The 16,778-nt window shown below is 45.3% G+C and overlaps 1 protein-coding gene across 1 annotated transcript; it reads left to right on the top strand.

Moving 5' to 3' along the window:
• The first annotated feature begins 133 nt into the window (after positions 1 to 133).
• Positions 134 to 16,415, top strand: LOC118363789 (secretin receptor-like). The gene is made up of 13 exons (XM_035745008.2): positions 134 to 381; positions 2,410 to 2,509; positions 3,356 to 3,451; positions 8,027 to 8,124; positions 8,231 to 8,340; positions 8,537 to 8,669; positions 9,853 to 10,006; positions 10,184 to 10,244; positions 10,345 to 10,414; positions 15,525 to 15,616; positions 15,871 to 16,009; positions 16,090 to 16,131; positions 16,263 to 16,415. Exons 1-13 carry the CDS (start codon positions 316 to 318, stop codon positions 16,413 to 16,415), a joined length of 1,314 nt encoding a protein of 437 aa, XP_035600901.1. The 5' UTR covers positions 134 to 315.
• Positions 16,416 to 16,778: the final 363 nt, after the last annotated feature.

The raw sequence follows: 16,778 nt of genomic DNA, 5'->3' as shown, positions 1-16,778 counted from the left end.
ACCGTTAGACCCGATTACGTATTTCTGCGCATGAATTTAGCGAGCCAACATCACCATGACTTCGCCTACAAGCGTTTTCGGGGATTTCTGTTGGAGAAGCAGTTTCTGCCTATCTTCATACTGTATTGTCTTTGGTACTAGTCTATTATAAAAAGGTCAGGTGTAATAACCGCACAAACAAAACACATGCAGTTGGTTTGGACAAAGACATGATGACTTGCTGCTTTGAATAGGACGATTATTTCAGACTTTTAGTACCGAAAGTCATTTTACAGTTTCTTCAAGTCTATAATTAAGTTACATTTTTTGGGGTAAATGATGACTGTGACTGACAAAATGCACATTGGAATTATTGGAATCCTACTGGGCATGTACTTAAAGGTAAGAATGCACACGCGTGTTTGAAAAAGCTGGGCATGTTTGGCAAAGGTACATACATATACACTCCGTGTAAGAAACATTAGGAACACCTTCATAATACTGAGTTACAGCACCTTTTGCCCTCAGAACAGCCTCAGTTCGTCGGGACATGGACTATAAGGTGTCAAAAGCGTTCCTAAGGGATGCTGGCCCATGTTGAATCCAATGCTTCCCACAATTGTGTCAAGTTAGCTGGATGTCTGTTGGACCACTCTTAATACACACGGGAAACTGTTGAGCGTGGAAAAACCCAGCAGTGTTGCAGTTCTTGACACACTCCAACTACTACCATACCCTGTTCAAAGGCACTTAAATATTTTGTCTTGCTCATTCACATTTGAATTAACACATATCACAATCCATGTCTCAAGGTTTCACAATCATTCTTTAACCTGTCTCCTCACCTTTATCTATACTGAGTTGAAGTGGATTTATCAGGTGACATCAATAATAGATCATAGCTTATACCTGGGCAGTCTACTATGTCATGGAAAGATAATCTAGGTTGAAGGTTATGCCTTTAGATTTCGAGAAAATTAGAAACTAAGGAATACTTATTTTTATGTTTTGTGCACTCAGTGCCTTCAGAAAGTATTCACATTTAACCTTTTCCAAATTGTGTTGTTACAAAGTGGCATCATTTAAAAAATGTTTTTGTCAAATCTACACAATACTTTAATATAAAAGCAGGGGGAAAAAACAAAAATGTAAAAATATGAGTATTTCTATATATTAGGAAGATGTTCCTAGTGTTTGGTATACTCAGTGTATATTATTTTCACATTCTCTCTAAGAGTTTTCCACAGCAGGATTGTGAAACATTTGCACATTATTCTTTTCAGAATTCTTCAAACTCTGTCAAATAGGTAGTTGATCATTCCTAGACAACCATTTTCAGATCTTGCCATAGGTTTTAAAGCAGATTTAAATCAAAAACTGTTACTCGGCAACTCAGGAACACTCCAGTGTTGATGTGAACTTGTGTTTTCTGTCATTGTCCTGCTGAAAGGTGAATTGATCTCCCAGTGTGTGGTGGAAAGCAGACATAACCATGTTTTCTTCTAGGATTTTGCCTGTGCCCATTCCAATGATTATAAGCATACCCATAACATGATGCAGCCACCACTATGCTTGAAAATATGGAGTGGTATTCTCCCCACGTGTTGTGTTGAATTCCCCCAAACATAACACTTTGTATTCAGGACAAAAAGTACATTGTTTGCTAAATTCTTTGACGTATAACTTTAGTGCCTTGTTGCAAACAGGATGCATGTTTTGGAGTATTTTTGTTCTGTACAGGCTTCCCTTTTTTCACTCTGTCAATTAAGTTAGTATTGTGGAGTAACTACAATGTTGATCCATCCTCAGTTTTCTCCTATCACAGCCATCAAACTCTAACTGTTTTAAAGTCATCATTGGCCTCATGGTGAAATCCCTGAGTGGTTTCCTTCCTCTCCAGCAACTGAGTTAGGAAGGACGCCTGTATATTTGTAGTCACTGGGTGTATTGATACGCCATCCAAAGTGTAACTAATAACTTCGCCATGCTCAAAAGGATATTCAATATCTGCTTTTTAACATTTTTACACTTTTTTTTGCGAGGCATTGGAAAACCTCCATGGTCTTTGTGGTTGAATCTGTGTTTGAAATTGACTGCTCGACTGGGGGACCTTACAGATAATTGTATGTGTGGGGTACAGAGATGAGGTAGTCATAAAAATAAAAAAAATAAACATGCAACTTATTATGCGGCTTGTTAACAGATGTTGACTCAAGACATTTCAGCTTTTTATTCATTTGTAAACGTTAAAAAACAAAACATAATTCCTCTTAATTCCAGTGACCAGAAAAACTCAATTTAATCCATTCTAAACACAGTCTAACAACAAAATGTGGAAAAAGGTCAAGGGGTGTGAATACCTTCTGAAGGCACTGTAGGCTATAGGGAGATGACGCGTGCACACATTCTTTTTCTTTTCAACTGTGAAAGGTTCAAGCAGACTGTGAGCCGTACATCATTCTTATTAGAGAGGAGGAGAGGTGCCTTCATGAGTTGCAACTGCATAATGTGTCCAAAACTCCCCAACCAGGTGAGATGAGACCGTTTGTAATTCTTCCCCCTTAGAAATTCATACCCAGAATGGTTTGTCATGTTTTCCTACGCTAAAAAAATATAGGTTAACATGTTCCTTCTCTATTCCATAATAGTCAATGTTCTTAGAATTTGTTTATTTAATGGCATTATATGATATGCATACCACATAAGAGTAAAATCATTTCAAGTCCCACAGGTATCAAAATCTGAAACAGCACCACACATCAGCACATCACTGGGAACCAGGCCAGTTTGACTGTGGACTAGGTTTCCCTCTAGTGGCAGTATAGAGTAGGTTACATCTCAACATACAGCATTATCGTTGTAGTTACTTCCCCACTTTGAGTTCAACATTACTGTCATGTTGGTGAGAACATTAATCAGATTATCAGAGCTGTTTGTCTTGCTCCTCTTGTTATTACTGGACTATTGGCAGCAGGTAGCCTAAGAGCATTGGGCCAGTAACCCGAAAAGTTTCCTGGTTCGAATCCCCGAGCCGACGAGGTGAAAAATCTGTTGATCTGCCCTTGAGCAAGGCACTTAACCCCAATTGCTCTTGTAAATCACTCTGGATAAGAGAGTTTAAATGACTAAAATGTAAATTATTCACAACGACCAAACAAGGACTGCCGTTGTACTGTTTGCCTTATAATTTTTGACAACAAACCACCAAACACATGTAATTATTTTTTATTTGTTTTCCTTTATTTAACCAGGCAAGTCAGTTAAGAACAAATTCTTATGTATAGATAGGCCCCCCCATTAAAAAAAATATTTACACACTTTGATTATAATTTGAGAGATACAAGAAAACAATACCTGATTTGTTTTTCTTATTCAGACTGCAAGGGTATGTGGGACCACTTGAATTGCTGGTCTCCTGCTTTTGTAGGGGAAACTGCATCACAGAACTGTCCCAATTTCTTCAAATCAGAAGGTGAGAAACCCCCATCATGATGTGTGTGTTATACCCCCAACCCCTGGCTGTTATTTGTTAGACCCCCACCCCACCCCTGGCTGTTATGATGTGTTATACCCCCACCCCACCCCTGGCTGTTACGATGTGTGTGTTATACCCCCCGCCCCCCAACCCCTGGCTGTTATTTGTTAGACCCCCACCCCTGTCTGTTATGATGTGTTAGACCCCCACCCCACCCTTTCTGTTATGATGTGTTAGACCTCCACCCCACCCCTGTCTGTTACGATGTGTTAGACCCCCACCCCACCCCTGGCTGTTATGTGTTAGACCCCACCCCACCCCTGGCTGTTATGATGTGTTAGACCTCCACCCCACCCCTGGCTGTTATGTGTTAGACCCCCACCCCACCCCTGGCTGTTATGATGTGTTAGACCCCCACCCCACCCCTGGCTGTTATGATGTGTTAGACCCCCACCCCACCCCTGGCTGTTATGATGTGTTAGACCCCCACCCCACCCCTGGCTGTTATGATGTGTTAAACCCCCACCCCACCCCTGGCTGTTATGATGTGTTAGACCCCCACCCCACCCCTGGCTGTTATGATGTGTTAGACCCCCCACCCCACCCCTGGCTGTTATGATGTGTTAGACCCCCACCCCACCCCTGGCTGTTATGATGTGTTAGACCCCCACCCCACCCCTGGCTGTTATGATGTGTTAGACCCCCACCCCACCCCTGGCTGTTATGATGTGTTAGACCCCCACCCCACCCCTGGCTGTTATGATGTGTTAGACCCCCACCCCACCCCTGTCTGTTATGTGTTCGACCCCCACCCCACCCCTGGCTGTTATGTGTTAGACCCCCACCCCACCCCTGGCTGTTATGATGTGTTAGACCCCCACCCCTGGCTGTTATGATGTGTTAGACCCCCACCCCTGGCTGTTATGATATGTTAGACCCCCAACCCACCCGTGTCTGTTATGATGTGTTAGACCCCCACCCCACCCCTGGCTGTTATGATGTGTTAGACCCCCACCCCACCCCACCCCTGGCTGTTATGATGTGTTAGACCCCCACCCCACCCCACCCCTGGCTGTTAAGATGTGTTAGACCCCCACCCCACCCCTGGCTGTTATGTGTTAGACCCCCACCCCACCCCTGGCTGTTATGATGTGTTCGACCCCCACCCCACCCCTGTCTGTTATGATGTGTTCGACCCCCACCCCACCCCTGACTGTTATGATGTGTTAGACCCCCACCCCTGTCTGTTATGATGTGTTCGACCCCCACCCCACCCCTGTCTGTTATGATGTGTTCGACCCCCACCCCACCCCTGTCTGTTATGATGTGTTCGACCCCCACCCCTGTCTGTTATGATGTGCGCGACCCCCACCTTTGTCTGTTATCATGTGTTCGACCCCCACCCCTGTCTGTTATGATGTGTTCGACCTCCACCCCACCCCTGTCTGTTATGATGTGTTCGACCCCCACCCCTGTCTGTTATGATGTGTTCGACCCCCACCCCACCCCTGTCTGTTATGTGTTCACCCCCACCCCACCCCTGTCTGTTATGATGTGTTCGACCCCCACCCCACCCCTGTCTGTTATGATGTGTTCGGCCCCCCCACCCCTGTCTGTTATGATGTGTTCGACCCCCACCCCTGTCTGTTATGATGTGTTCGACCCCCACCCCTGTCTGTTATGATGTGTTCGACCCCCACTCCACCCCTGTCTGTTATGATGTGTTAGACCCCCACCCCTGTCTGTTATGATGTGTTCGACCCCCACCCCTGTCTGTTATGATGTGTTCGACCCCCACCCCTGTCTGTTATGATGTGTTCGACCCCCCCACCCCTGTCTGTTATGATGTGTTCGACCCCACTCCACCCCTGTCTGTTATGATGTGTTCGACCCCCACCCCTGTCTGTTATGATGTGTTCGACCCCCACCCCTGTCTGTTATGATGTGTTCGAACCCCCACCCCTGTCTGTTATGATGTGTTCGACCCCCACCCCACCCCTGTCTGTTATGATGTGTACGACCCCCACCCCTGTCTGTTATGTGTTCGTCCCCCACCCCACCCGTTTGTTATGATGTGTTCGACCCCCACCCCTGTCTGTTATGATGTGTTCGACCCCCACCCCTGTCTGTTATGATGTGTTCGACCCCCACCCCTGTCTGTTATGATGTGTTCGAACCCCACCCCTGTCTGTTATGATGTGTTCGACCCCCACCCCACCCCTGTCTGTTATGATGTGTTCGACCCCCACCCCACCCCTGTCTGTTATGTTGTGTTCGACCCCCACCCCTCCCCTGTTTGTTATGTGTTCGACCCCCACCCCACCCCTGTCTGTTATGATGTGTTCGACCCCACCCCACCCCTGTCTGTTATGATGTGTTCGACCCCCACCCCTGTCTGTTATGATGTGTTCGACCCCCACCCCTGTCTGTTATGATGTGTTCGACCCCCACTCCACCCCTGTCTGTTATGATGTGTTCGACCCCCACCCCTGTCTGTTATGATGTGTTCGACCCCCACCCCTGTCTGTTATGATGTGTTCGAACCCCCACCCCTGTCTGTTATGATGTGTTCGACCCCCACCCCACCCCTGTCTGTTATGATGTGTTCGACCCCCACCCCTGTCTGTTATGTGTTCGACCCCCACCCCACCCGTCTGTTATGATGTGTTCGACCCCCACCCCTGTCTGTTATGATGTGTTCGACCCCCACCCCTGTCTGTTATGATGTGTTCGACCCCCACCCCTGTCTGTTATGATGTGTTCGAACCCCACCCCTGTCTGTTATGATGTGTTCGACTCCCACCCCACCCCTGTCTGTTATGATGTGTTCGACCCCCACCCCACCCCTGTCTGTTATGATGTGTTCGACCCCCACCCCACCCCTGTCTGTTATGTGTTCGACCCCCACCCCCCCCCTGTCTGTTATGTGTTCGACCCCCACCCCACCCCTGTCTGTTATGATGTGTTCGCCCCCCACCCCTGTCTGTTATGATGTGTTCGACCCCACCCCACCCCTGTCTGTTATGATGTGTTCGACCCCCACCCCTGTCTGTTATGATGTGTTCGACCCCCCACCCCTGTCTGTTATGATGTGTTCGACCCCCACCCCTGTCTGTTATGATGTGTTCGACCCCCACCCCTGTCTGTTATGATTTGTTCGACCCCCACCCCTGTCTGTTATGATGTGTTCGACCCCCCACCCCTGTCTGTTATGATGTGTTCGACCCCCACCCCTGTCTGTTATGATGTGTTCGGCCCCCCCTCCACCCCTGTCTGTTATGATGTGTTCGACCCCCACCCCTGTCTGTTATGATGTGTTCGACCCCCACCCCTGTCTGTTATGATGTGTTCGAACCCCCACCCCTGTCTGTTATGATGTGTTCGACCCCCACCCCACCCCTGTCTGTTATGATGTGTTCGACCCCCACCCCACCCCTGTCTGTTATGATGTGTTCGACCCCCACCCCACCCCTGTCTGTTATGTGTTCGATCCCCACCCCACCCGTCTGTTATGATGTGTTCGGCCCCCACCCCTGTCTGTTATGATGTGTTCGACCCCCACCCCTGTCTGTTATGATGTGTTCGACCCCCACCCCTGTCTGTTATGATGTGTTCGAACCCCACCCCTGTCTGTTATGATGTGTTCGACCCCCACCCCACCCCTGTCTGTTATGATGTGTTCTACCCCCACCCCACCCCTGTCTGTTATGATGTGTTCGACCCCCACCCCACCCCTGTCTGTTATGTGTTCGACCCCCACCCCACCCCTGTCTGTTATGATGTGTTCGACCCCCACCCCTGTCTGTTATGATGTGTTCGACCCCCACCCCACCCCTGTCTGTTATGATGTGTTCGACCCCCACCCCTGTCTGTTATGATGTGTTCGACCCCCCTCCCCTGTCTGTTATGATGTGTTCGACCCCCACCCCTGTCTGTTATGATGTGTTCGACCCCCACCCCTGTCTGTTATGATGTGTTCGACCCCCACCCCTGTCTGTTATGATGTGTTCGACCCCCACCCCTGTCTGTTATGATGTGTTCGACCCCCACCCCTGTCTGTTATGATGTGTTCGACCCCCACCCCTGTCTGTTATGAGTGTGTTAGTTAGTTAATGATCCACCACCAAGATCATCTGTTTCCATTCAATACAAAAATGTTTGTCTTTCTACCATAAACTGTCGATTGATGCTCATACAGGCGATAGACTAAAAGGACAGAGGAGTGGTATAGAGTTCATAAAAGGTCTGCTTGTGGAAACGGCGGCATCGTGAAGTGATTTATGACAACCTTACATAACACTAATGACGCCTGCAATAACTATTGCCTGCACTAAAATACCTGAGATACTGAAACTGCATAATACCTGAGATACTGAAACTGCATAATACCTTAGATACTGAAACTGCATAATACCTGAGATACTGAAGCTGCATAATACCTTAGATACTGAAACTATGTAGGTCTTAGGTCAAGGTTTTTTACTCTGATGCTGACTATTTTCCCAGCCATAATTAGTTTATTTGAACAGTACAGCAAGTAAGTATTGATGAGGCTGTATGATTTTTCTTCAGGTAAAGTGGACCGGAACTGCACAGACACGGGCTGGACGGACCCATTCCCTCCTTACGAGCATGCATGTTTCAACGAAACCTTCCACTTACTTGGAGAGGTGGGTACATGTGTACTTTTCGTATGTGCTACATTACTGGTTTTGTCTTTGATTCAGGACAATTTATGTAAAACAATTCTTACCCCGGGCCTCTTTTTCCTCGCAGTCACATGACTCCCACATGTACTTCCCCTATGTGAAGACCATGTACACTGCAGGCTACGCTCTCTCTCTAATCTCTCTCACCATCGCCATCACCATCCTCTGTCTCTTTAGGTGAGAAACAGAGAATCAAGTCCAAGAACTGTTATGATAAAAAAATATGATAATCCATTTGGATACTCAATAAACTACACTGTAATCAACATGCGTATCTTAATATTGGGTCTCAGTGGGGGATTAAACATATTACAAAAGCATGTTGGTCAAGGAGGACATTTTAAACTGCTTTTACACTCTTCCTGTTGTCTAGGAAACTGCACTGCACCAGAAACTACATCCACATCCAACTCTTCGTTTCCTTCATCCTGCGTGCTACCTTCATCTTCATCAAAGACTCTGTGCTCTTCACCGATGAAGACTTCTACCACTGTGACGACTACCCAGTACGTATCTACTGTACTTCGTAGTGACTGTCAATGCATGTGTGAATGGATGAACACATTGATAGAGAAATGTGTCATTTAGTGTGTGAATAGCTGTGTTTTGATAAATGTTGTTCATCTTTCAACATGATATGGACATACTAAAATACCCCTCCTATATACACACAAAAGTATGTGGACAACCCTTCAAATGAGTGGATTTGGCTATTTCAGCCACACCCAATGCTTACAGGTGTATAAGATCGAGCACACAGCCATGGAATCTCCATAGAGAAACATTGGCAGTAGAATAGCCTTACTGAAGAGGTCTGTGACTTTCAACGAGGCACCGTCATAGGATGCCACCTTTCCAACAAGTCAGTTCGTCAAATCTCTGCCCTGCTAGAGCTGCCCCGGTCAACTGTAAAAATTGTCTGTCCTCGGTTGCAACACTCACTACTGAGTTCCAAACTGCCTCTGGAAGCAGTGTCAGCACAACAACTGTTCGTCGGGAGCAGTGGAAACGTGTTCTCTGGAATGATTAATCACACTTCACCATCTGGCAGTCCGACGGATGAATCTGGGTTTGGCGGATGCCAGGAGAACGCTACCAACCCCAAAGCATAGTGCAAACTGTAAAGTTTGATAGAGGAGGAATAATGGTATGGGTCTGTTTTTCATGGTTCGGGCTAGGCCCATTAGTTCCAGTGAAGGGAATCTTAACGCTACAGCATACAATGACATTATAGACGATTCTGTACTTCCAACTTTGTGGCAAGAGTTTGGGGAAGGCCCTTTTCTGTTTCAGCTTGACAAAGCCCCCATGCACAAGCGAGGGCCATACAGAAATGGTTTGTCGAGATCGGTGTGGAAGAACTTGACTGCCCTGCACAGATCTCTGACCTCAACCCCATCGAACACCTTTGGGATGAATTGGAACGCTGACTGCGAGCCTGGCCTAATCGCCCAACCTCACTAATGCTCTTGTGGCTGAATGGAAGCAAGTCCCTATAGCAATGTTCCAATATTTAGTGGAAAGCCTTCCCAGAAGAGTGGAGGATGTTATAACAGCAATGGGGGTAGGGTAGGGGGGGGTACAACTCCATATTAATGCCCATGATTTTGGAATGAGATGTTTGACTAGCAGGTGTCCACATATTTTTGTTAATGTAGTGTATATGTCTGTTCTCATCATATCCTGTAGGCAGTGTGTAAGTTAGTGGTGATGTTCTCCAACTACTGCATCATGGCTAACTACAGCTGGCTGCTGGTGGAGGGACACTACCTCCACACCCTGGTCAGCCTCTCCTTCTTCTCCAAGAAGAAACACCTTTGGTGGTACATCATCCTGGGCTGGGGTACGGACACTTGTCCACTCAACATTACAACAACACCACTGATACCATGTCATTGTCATCTAGCAATGTCATGTCATTATGATCAGTAAAGAGACAGACTTGTTAGTGAACTATTATTAACTGAAATGAGAGGGATTGGATTTAACTAAACCATTTTTGTTTTGTTTCTCTACATAGGTTTGCCAATGATTGTCATTGTATCCTGGGGCTTGGCAAAATACTTCTATGAGGATGAAGGGTAAGATACAGATTAATGGTATGTCAGAGACTATTTTAAACAGATGACAATTGCATCATCATAGTTCACATACATGAATATGTTTCCCTTTCTCCTCAAGCTGCTGGGAGACAAGGGTACATGACTGGGTTTGGTGGATTCTCAGATTACCAGTCCTACTCTTCATAATCGTAAGTGCATCAATCGCTGTTGATAACTAATGATTCGGCCAATGCATTGTTCAAGATTGTTCAAGACGGAATACCAGGGCGCGTTCTCAGAGCATGCGCAGACCAGCTGGCAAGTGTCTTCACAGACATTTTCATCCTCTCCTTGTCCCAGATTATAATCATAACATGTTTCAAGCTGACCACCATTGTACCTGTTCCCAGGAACTCCAAGGTAAACTGCCTAAATTACTATCACCCTGTAGCACATCACATCTGTAATTATGAAGTGCGTTGGAAGGCTGGTCATGTCACACATCAACACCATCATCCCAAACAACCTGGAACCACTCCAATTAGCATACTGCCCCAACAGATCCACAGATGATGCTCTCAATTACATTTCACACTGCCCTTTCCCACCTGGACAAGAGAGGAAATAACTATGTGAGATTGCTGTTCATAAACTACAGCTCGGCGTTCAACACCATATTCCCCTCCAAGCTCAGGACCCTTGGACTGAACCTCTGCAACTGGATCGTGGACTTCCTGACAGGCCGGCCCCAGATGGTGAGGGTAGGCAACAACACTTCCGCCATGCTGACCCTCAACACGGGTCCCTACAGGGGTGTGTGCTTAGTCCCCTTCTGTACTCCCTGTTCACCCACAACTCCAACACCATCAAGTTTGCTGACGGCAACAGTGGTAGGCCTGATCACCGATGGTGATGAGACAGCCTACAAGGAGGTAAGAGACTTAGCAGTGTGGTGCCAGGACAACAGCCTCTCCCACAATGTCAGTAAGACCAAGGAGCTGAGCGTGGACTGCAGGAGAGAGGGGAGAGCATATCCCAATCCACAATGACGGAGCTGTAGTGGAGCAGGTTGAGTGTTTCAAGTTCCTTGGCGTCCACATCATTAAGAATTTAACATGGTGTAAACACACATCCACACAGTCGTGAAGAGGGCACAACAATGTCTCTTACACCTTGGGCCGAAAAGATTTGGTATGGGCCCTCGGATCGTCAAAAGGTTCTGGGCTCAACCCCATTCAGCGCCTGCACCCGGGGGCACCCTGTGCCGCCCACGGCAAGATGCCGCCCTAGGCATCTGCCCATGTCGTCCGTACCTAAATCCGCTACTGATTTGTATTAGTCTATAAATAAATTCTCTTTGCCAAAATTCGTCATCTCTCCCATGTCTTATTCGACCAGTGTTTTTGAAAGTGTAAGGTTAATAATTCAACCATAGTTGTTCTGAAATGTTTATTGCTTGCCAACATTTTATTCCCTCTATGTTTAATATAACACACATACATTCATTATTCATTTCGGTTGCCTATCCTGACGTGAAGTTTGTTCTATAGAAAGTATTTGACTCTTATGTGTGCCACAGAAAGTATTTGTCTCTAGCGACAAAATTAAGGAAAATAGAAGGGTCTGTCACGGGGGAGATTTTCGTCACAACACCGGCCCCAGGATCTCCATATCAGGCAGTGTCAGAGGAAGGCCCGAAAAATTCCTAAAGACACCCACCAAAGTTCACTGTTCACTCTACTTCAGTCCAGCAAGTGTTACTGGAGCATCATCTCTCCGACAGGCTCCGAGACAGCTTCTACCCCAAGCCATAAGACTGCTAAATAGCCATAGATAGTTAATTAAATGGTTACCCGGACTATGTGCATAGACCCTATCTTGCACTGACTCATTCAGTTTTTTCTTTCTTTTTTGCTATTTTCTGTATTGTAGAATAATAGTGAAGACATCAAAACTATGAAAACACATGTACTAAACTTTTAAAAATCAAAAATATATTTTAGATTCTTTAAAGTAGCCACCCTTTGCCTTCATTACAGCTTTGCACACTTTTGGCATTCTCTCAACCAGCTTCACCTGGAATGCTTTTCCAACAGTCTAGAAGGAGTTCCCACATATGCTGAGCACTTGTTGGCTGCTTTTTCTTTACTCTGTCGTCCAACTCATCCCAAACCATCTCAATTGGGTTGAGGTTGGGTGATTGGAGGCCAGGTCATCTGATGCAGCACTCGATCACTCTCCTTGGTCAAATAGCCCTTACACAGCTTGGAGGTGTGTTGTTTTATTGTCCTGTTGAAAAACAAATGACAGTCCCACTAAGCGCAAACCAGATGAGGCATATCGCTGCAGAATGCTGTGGTAGCCATGCTGGTTTAGTGTGACTTGAATTCTAAATAAATCAATGACAGTGTCACCAGCAAAGCACCATCACACCACCTCCTCCATGCTTCACGGTGGGATCCACACATGCAGAGATAATCTGTTCACCTACTCTGCGTCTCACAAAGACACGGCAGTTGGAAGCAAAAACCCCAAATGTGGACTCATCAGACCAAAGGACAGATTTCCACCTGTCTGATGTCCATTCCTCGTGTTTCTTGACCCAAGCAAGTCTCTTCTTATTGGTGTCCTTTAGTAATGGTTTCTTTGCAGCAATTCAACCATGAATGCCTGATTCATGCAGTCTCCTCTGAACAGTTGATGTTGAGATGTATCTGTTACTTTAACTCTGTGAAGCATTTATTTGGGCTGCAATCTGAGGTGAAGCAAACTCTAACAAACGTATCCTCTGCAGCAGAGGTAACTCTGGGTCTTCCTGTCCAGTGGTGGTCCTCATGAGAGCCAGTTTCATCATAGAGATTGATGGTATTCGTGACTGCACTTGACAAAACTTTCAAAGTTTTAGACATTTTCCAATTGACTGACCTTAAAGATGTCATTTCTCTTTGCTTATTTGAGCTGTTCTTGACATAATATGGACTTGGTCTTTTACCAAATAGGGCTATCTTCTGTATACCACCCATAACTTGTCACAACACAACTGATTGGCTCAAACGCATTAAGTAAAGAAATTCCACAAATTAACTTTCAACAAGGCACACCTGTTAATTGAAATGCATTCAAGGTGACTACCTCGTGAAGCTGGTTGAGAGAATGCCAAGAGTGTGCAAAACTGTCATCAAGGGTGGCTACTTCGAAGAACCTCAAAATATAAAATAGATTTTGATTTGTTAAACACCATTTTGTTTTCTACATGATTCCATGTGTTATTTCATAGTTTTGATGTCTTCACTATTATTCTACAATGTAGAAAATAGTACAAATAAAATAAAAACCCTTGAAAGAGTAGGTGTCCAAACTTTTGACTGGTACTTTATACACACACCAAGTGTACAAAATATTAGGAACACTTTCCTAATATTGAGTTGAACCCCCCCCCCCCCTTTTTTTTGCCCTCAGAACAGCCTCAATTCATCGGTGTCAAAAGCATTCCACAGGGATGCTGGCCCACGTTGACTCCAATGCTTCCCACAGTTGTGTCAAGTTGGCTGTCCTTTGAGTGGTGGAGCGTTCTTGATACACAAAGGAAACTGTTAAGCGTGAAAAACCCTGCAGCTTGCATTTCTTGACACATTCAAACCGGTGCACCTGGCACCTACTACCACTCCCTATTCAAAGGCAGCTACATCTTTTGTCTTGCCCATTCACCCTCTGAATGGCACACATACTCAATCCATTGTCTCCTCCCCTTCATCTACACTGATTGGAGTGGATTTAACAAGTGACATGAATAGGGGATCATAGCTTTCACCTGGTCGGTCTGTCATGGAAAGAGCAGAAGTTCTTAATGTTTTGTACACAAGAAAACACCCTCATATGCTGCTACTCTGTGCATTATTAGACTTTTATTATTATGTATCCTGATGCCTTATCACTTTACCCTGCCTTCATGTACATATCTACCTCAAATACTATGCCGCATACCCCTCCCTGCACATTGATCTGGTACTCCCTGCTACAGTGCATTCGGAAATTATTCAGACACCTTGACCTTTTCCACATTACATCCTTATTCTAAAATAGATTAAATACATTTTCCTCATCAATCTACACACAATGAGGTCAAAGGAATTGTCCGTAGAGCTCAGAGACAGGGTTGTGTCGAGGCACAGATCTGGGGAAAGGTACAAACAAGTTTCTGCGGAATTGAAGGTCCCCAAGAACACAATGGCCTCCATCATTCTGAAATGGAAGAAGTTTGGAACCACCAAGACTTCCTAGAGCTGGCCACCCAGCCAAACTGAGCAATCGGAGGAGAAGGGACTTAGGTAGGTGACCAAAAACCCGACAATCACTCTGACAGAGCTCCAGAGTTCCTCTGTGGAGATGGGAGAATCTTTCAGAAGGACAACCATCTCTGCAGCACTCCACCAATCAGGCCTCTGGTAGAGTGGCTAGACGGAAGCCACTCTTAAGTAAGAAGCGCATGACAGCCGGCTTGGAGTTTGCCAAAAGGCACCTAAAGACCCTCAGACCATGGGAAACAAGATTGAACTCTTTGGCCTGAATGCCAAGTGTCACGTCTGGAGGAAACCTGGTTCCATTCCTACGGTGAAGCATGGTGGTGGCAGCATCATGCTGTGGGGATGTTTTCAGCGTCAGCAACAGGGAGACTAGTCAGGATCGAGGGAAAGATGAATGAAGCAAAGTACAGAGAGATCCTTGATGAAAACCTGCTCCAGAGCGCTCAGGACTTCAGACATTGACGAAGGTTCACCTTCCAACAGGACAACAACCTCAATCACACAGCCAAGACAACGCAGGAATATCTGCAGAGAAGAATGGGAGAAACTCCCCATATATAGGCGTGCCAAGCTTGTAGCGTCATACCCTAGAAGACGAGGCTGTAATCACTGCCAAAGGTGTTTCAACAAAGTAGAGTAAAGGGTCCGAATACTTATGTAAATGTGATCAGTTAATTTTTCTATACATTTGTAAACATTTGTAAAACCGGTTTTTGCTTTGTCATTATAGGGTGTAGATTGATGGGGGGGAATCTATTTAATACATTTTAGTAAGGCTGTATCGTTTAAAAAAAATCAAGGGCTCTGAATACTTTCCAAATGCACTGTAGTTCATTCTTGTATTTATTTATGTTTTACTGCATTGTTGGAAGAGGCTCGTAAGCAAGCATTTTCACCGTTAGTCTCCACCCATTGTATCCGGTGTATGTAACATATAAAAAACAAATTGTATAACTGATAATGTAAATATTAGTTTTACTCCGTACAGTATTCATTTGTTGCCATTTCATTGCAGATTAATTTGGTATTTTTTCTGAGTATCATAAGAATCCTGGTGGGGAAACTGCAGATGCCAGACATGCATGGAAATGAATTCAGCCAATACAAGTGAGTTGTCAACATGACCATACTGTACTAACGCCAAAGGATTTCAAGGATGTTTATTCTGTAGGCTAAAATAATAAATCACTTAATTGCTTACGAGTGTTATAGTACCTGTGCCAACTTTCTGTAAGCGTTGCCCAGTCAAACCTGAAAGACCAGCACAACGGCACACCAATGGAATCTCTCAAAACATGTACAGTATTGATTCGTGTCTTTTGTGTATTGTAGAATTGAATATTTTCCTTTGATATTTGCAGGAGACTTACCAAATCGACTTTTCTTTTGGTGACCCTCTTTGGTTTGTACTACATCCTCTTTGCCTTCTTACCCATCAAAGTCAGTGGTTTAACGTACAAAATATGGACCTTTGTTGAGCTGGCTCTTGCATCAACACAGGTAATTTTGACATTTATATATTTTTTTTTACTTTGCGGGAATATTATTTGATGTCTAAATTCCCCTTTCTTCCTTTCCAGGGCTTTGGAGTTGCTGTTCTTTACTGTTTTCTAAATGGGGAGGTAGGTTTTTGTCCCATTTCTCAAAACTATTATGTAAGTTGAAATAAGTGGTATAAATGTGCTATTGCTAATATTATGCAGCAGCCCTGATAGTGTCGATGATACACTATCCCCATCCCCTCCAAACACAGGTACAGTACGAGGTACAGAGGAGATGGCGCAGGTGGAGGCTGAAGCAGCATCTACACGGGGAGCCCAGACAGCATGGTTCCATGAGCCAAAGTGTCTCTCCCCTTACCCAGGTCTCCTTGCTTCCCTGTTCTGGACCGGCCAGCCTGGCATGACCTTTGACCCCCCCCAACCCACCAAATCACTGGTGATCTCCTAGACATACCGGTTAAAAAACACTTACACAGATGACTCTCTCAAGACATCAAATTAACTTAAGTTCTGGAACTTTCTTGAACTTGAGGAATGGTCCACAGAATCACTTGGCCACTCTTGAAGACTTGGACGTGGCATGGCAAACAGCACTGTACTGTGATTTTGTGCCATTCCCTCAAGCTCAAACAACATTTCTAGGACTATGGACAGTGGACTTGGCCTGAAGATCTAAGACATTTGGGTTCAGTGGAAATCCTAAGAAATGGGAACATGTTCAAAAAGTGGAAGTAGGACTCAGATCTTCAACATCAACATGTGAAAGA

The sequence above is a fragment of the Oncorhynchus keta genome, chromosome 30 (genome assembly GCF_023373465.1).
Source record: "Oncorhynchus keta strain PuntledgeMale-10-30-2019 chromosome 30, Oket_V2, whole genome shotgun sequence".
NCBI classification, from domain to species: domain Eukaryota; kingdom Metazoa; phylum Chordata; class Actinopteri; order Salmoniformes; family Salmonidae; genus Oncorhynchus; species Oncorhynchus keta.
Note: the sequence above shows the minus strand (reverse complement) of the source record. Positions and strands in the feature narration are given on the sequence as shown.

Coding starts and splice junctions, on each gene's coding strand:
- LOC118363789 (XM_035745008.2), top strand. CDS start 316: ATGATGACTGTGACTGACAAAATGCACATTGGAATTATTGGAATCCTA. Junction 2,510..3,355: donor GTCCAAAACTCCCCAACCAG/GTGAGATGAGAC, acceptor TTTCTTATTCAG/ACTGCAAGGGTATGTGGGAC. Junction 16,010..16,089: donor TGGCTCTTGCATCAACACAG/GTAATTTTGACA, acceptor CTTCCTTTCCAG/GGCTTTGGAGTTGCTGTTCT.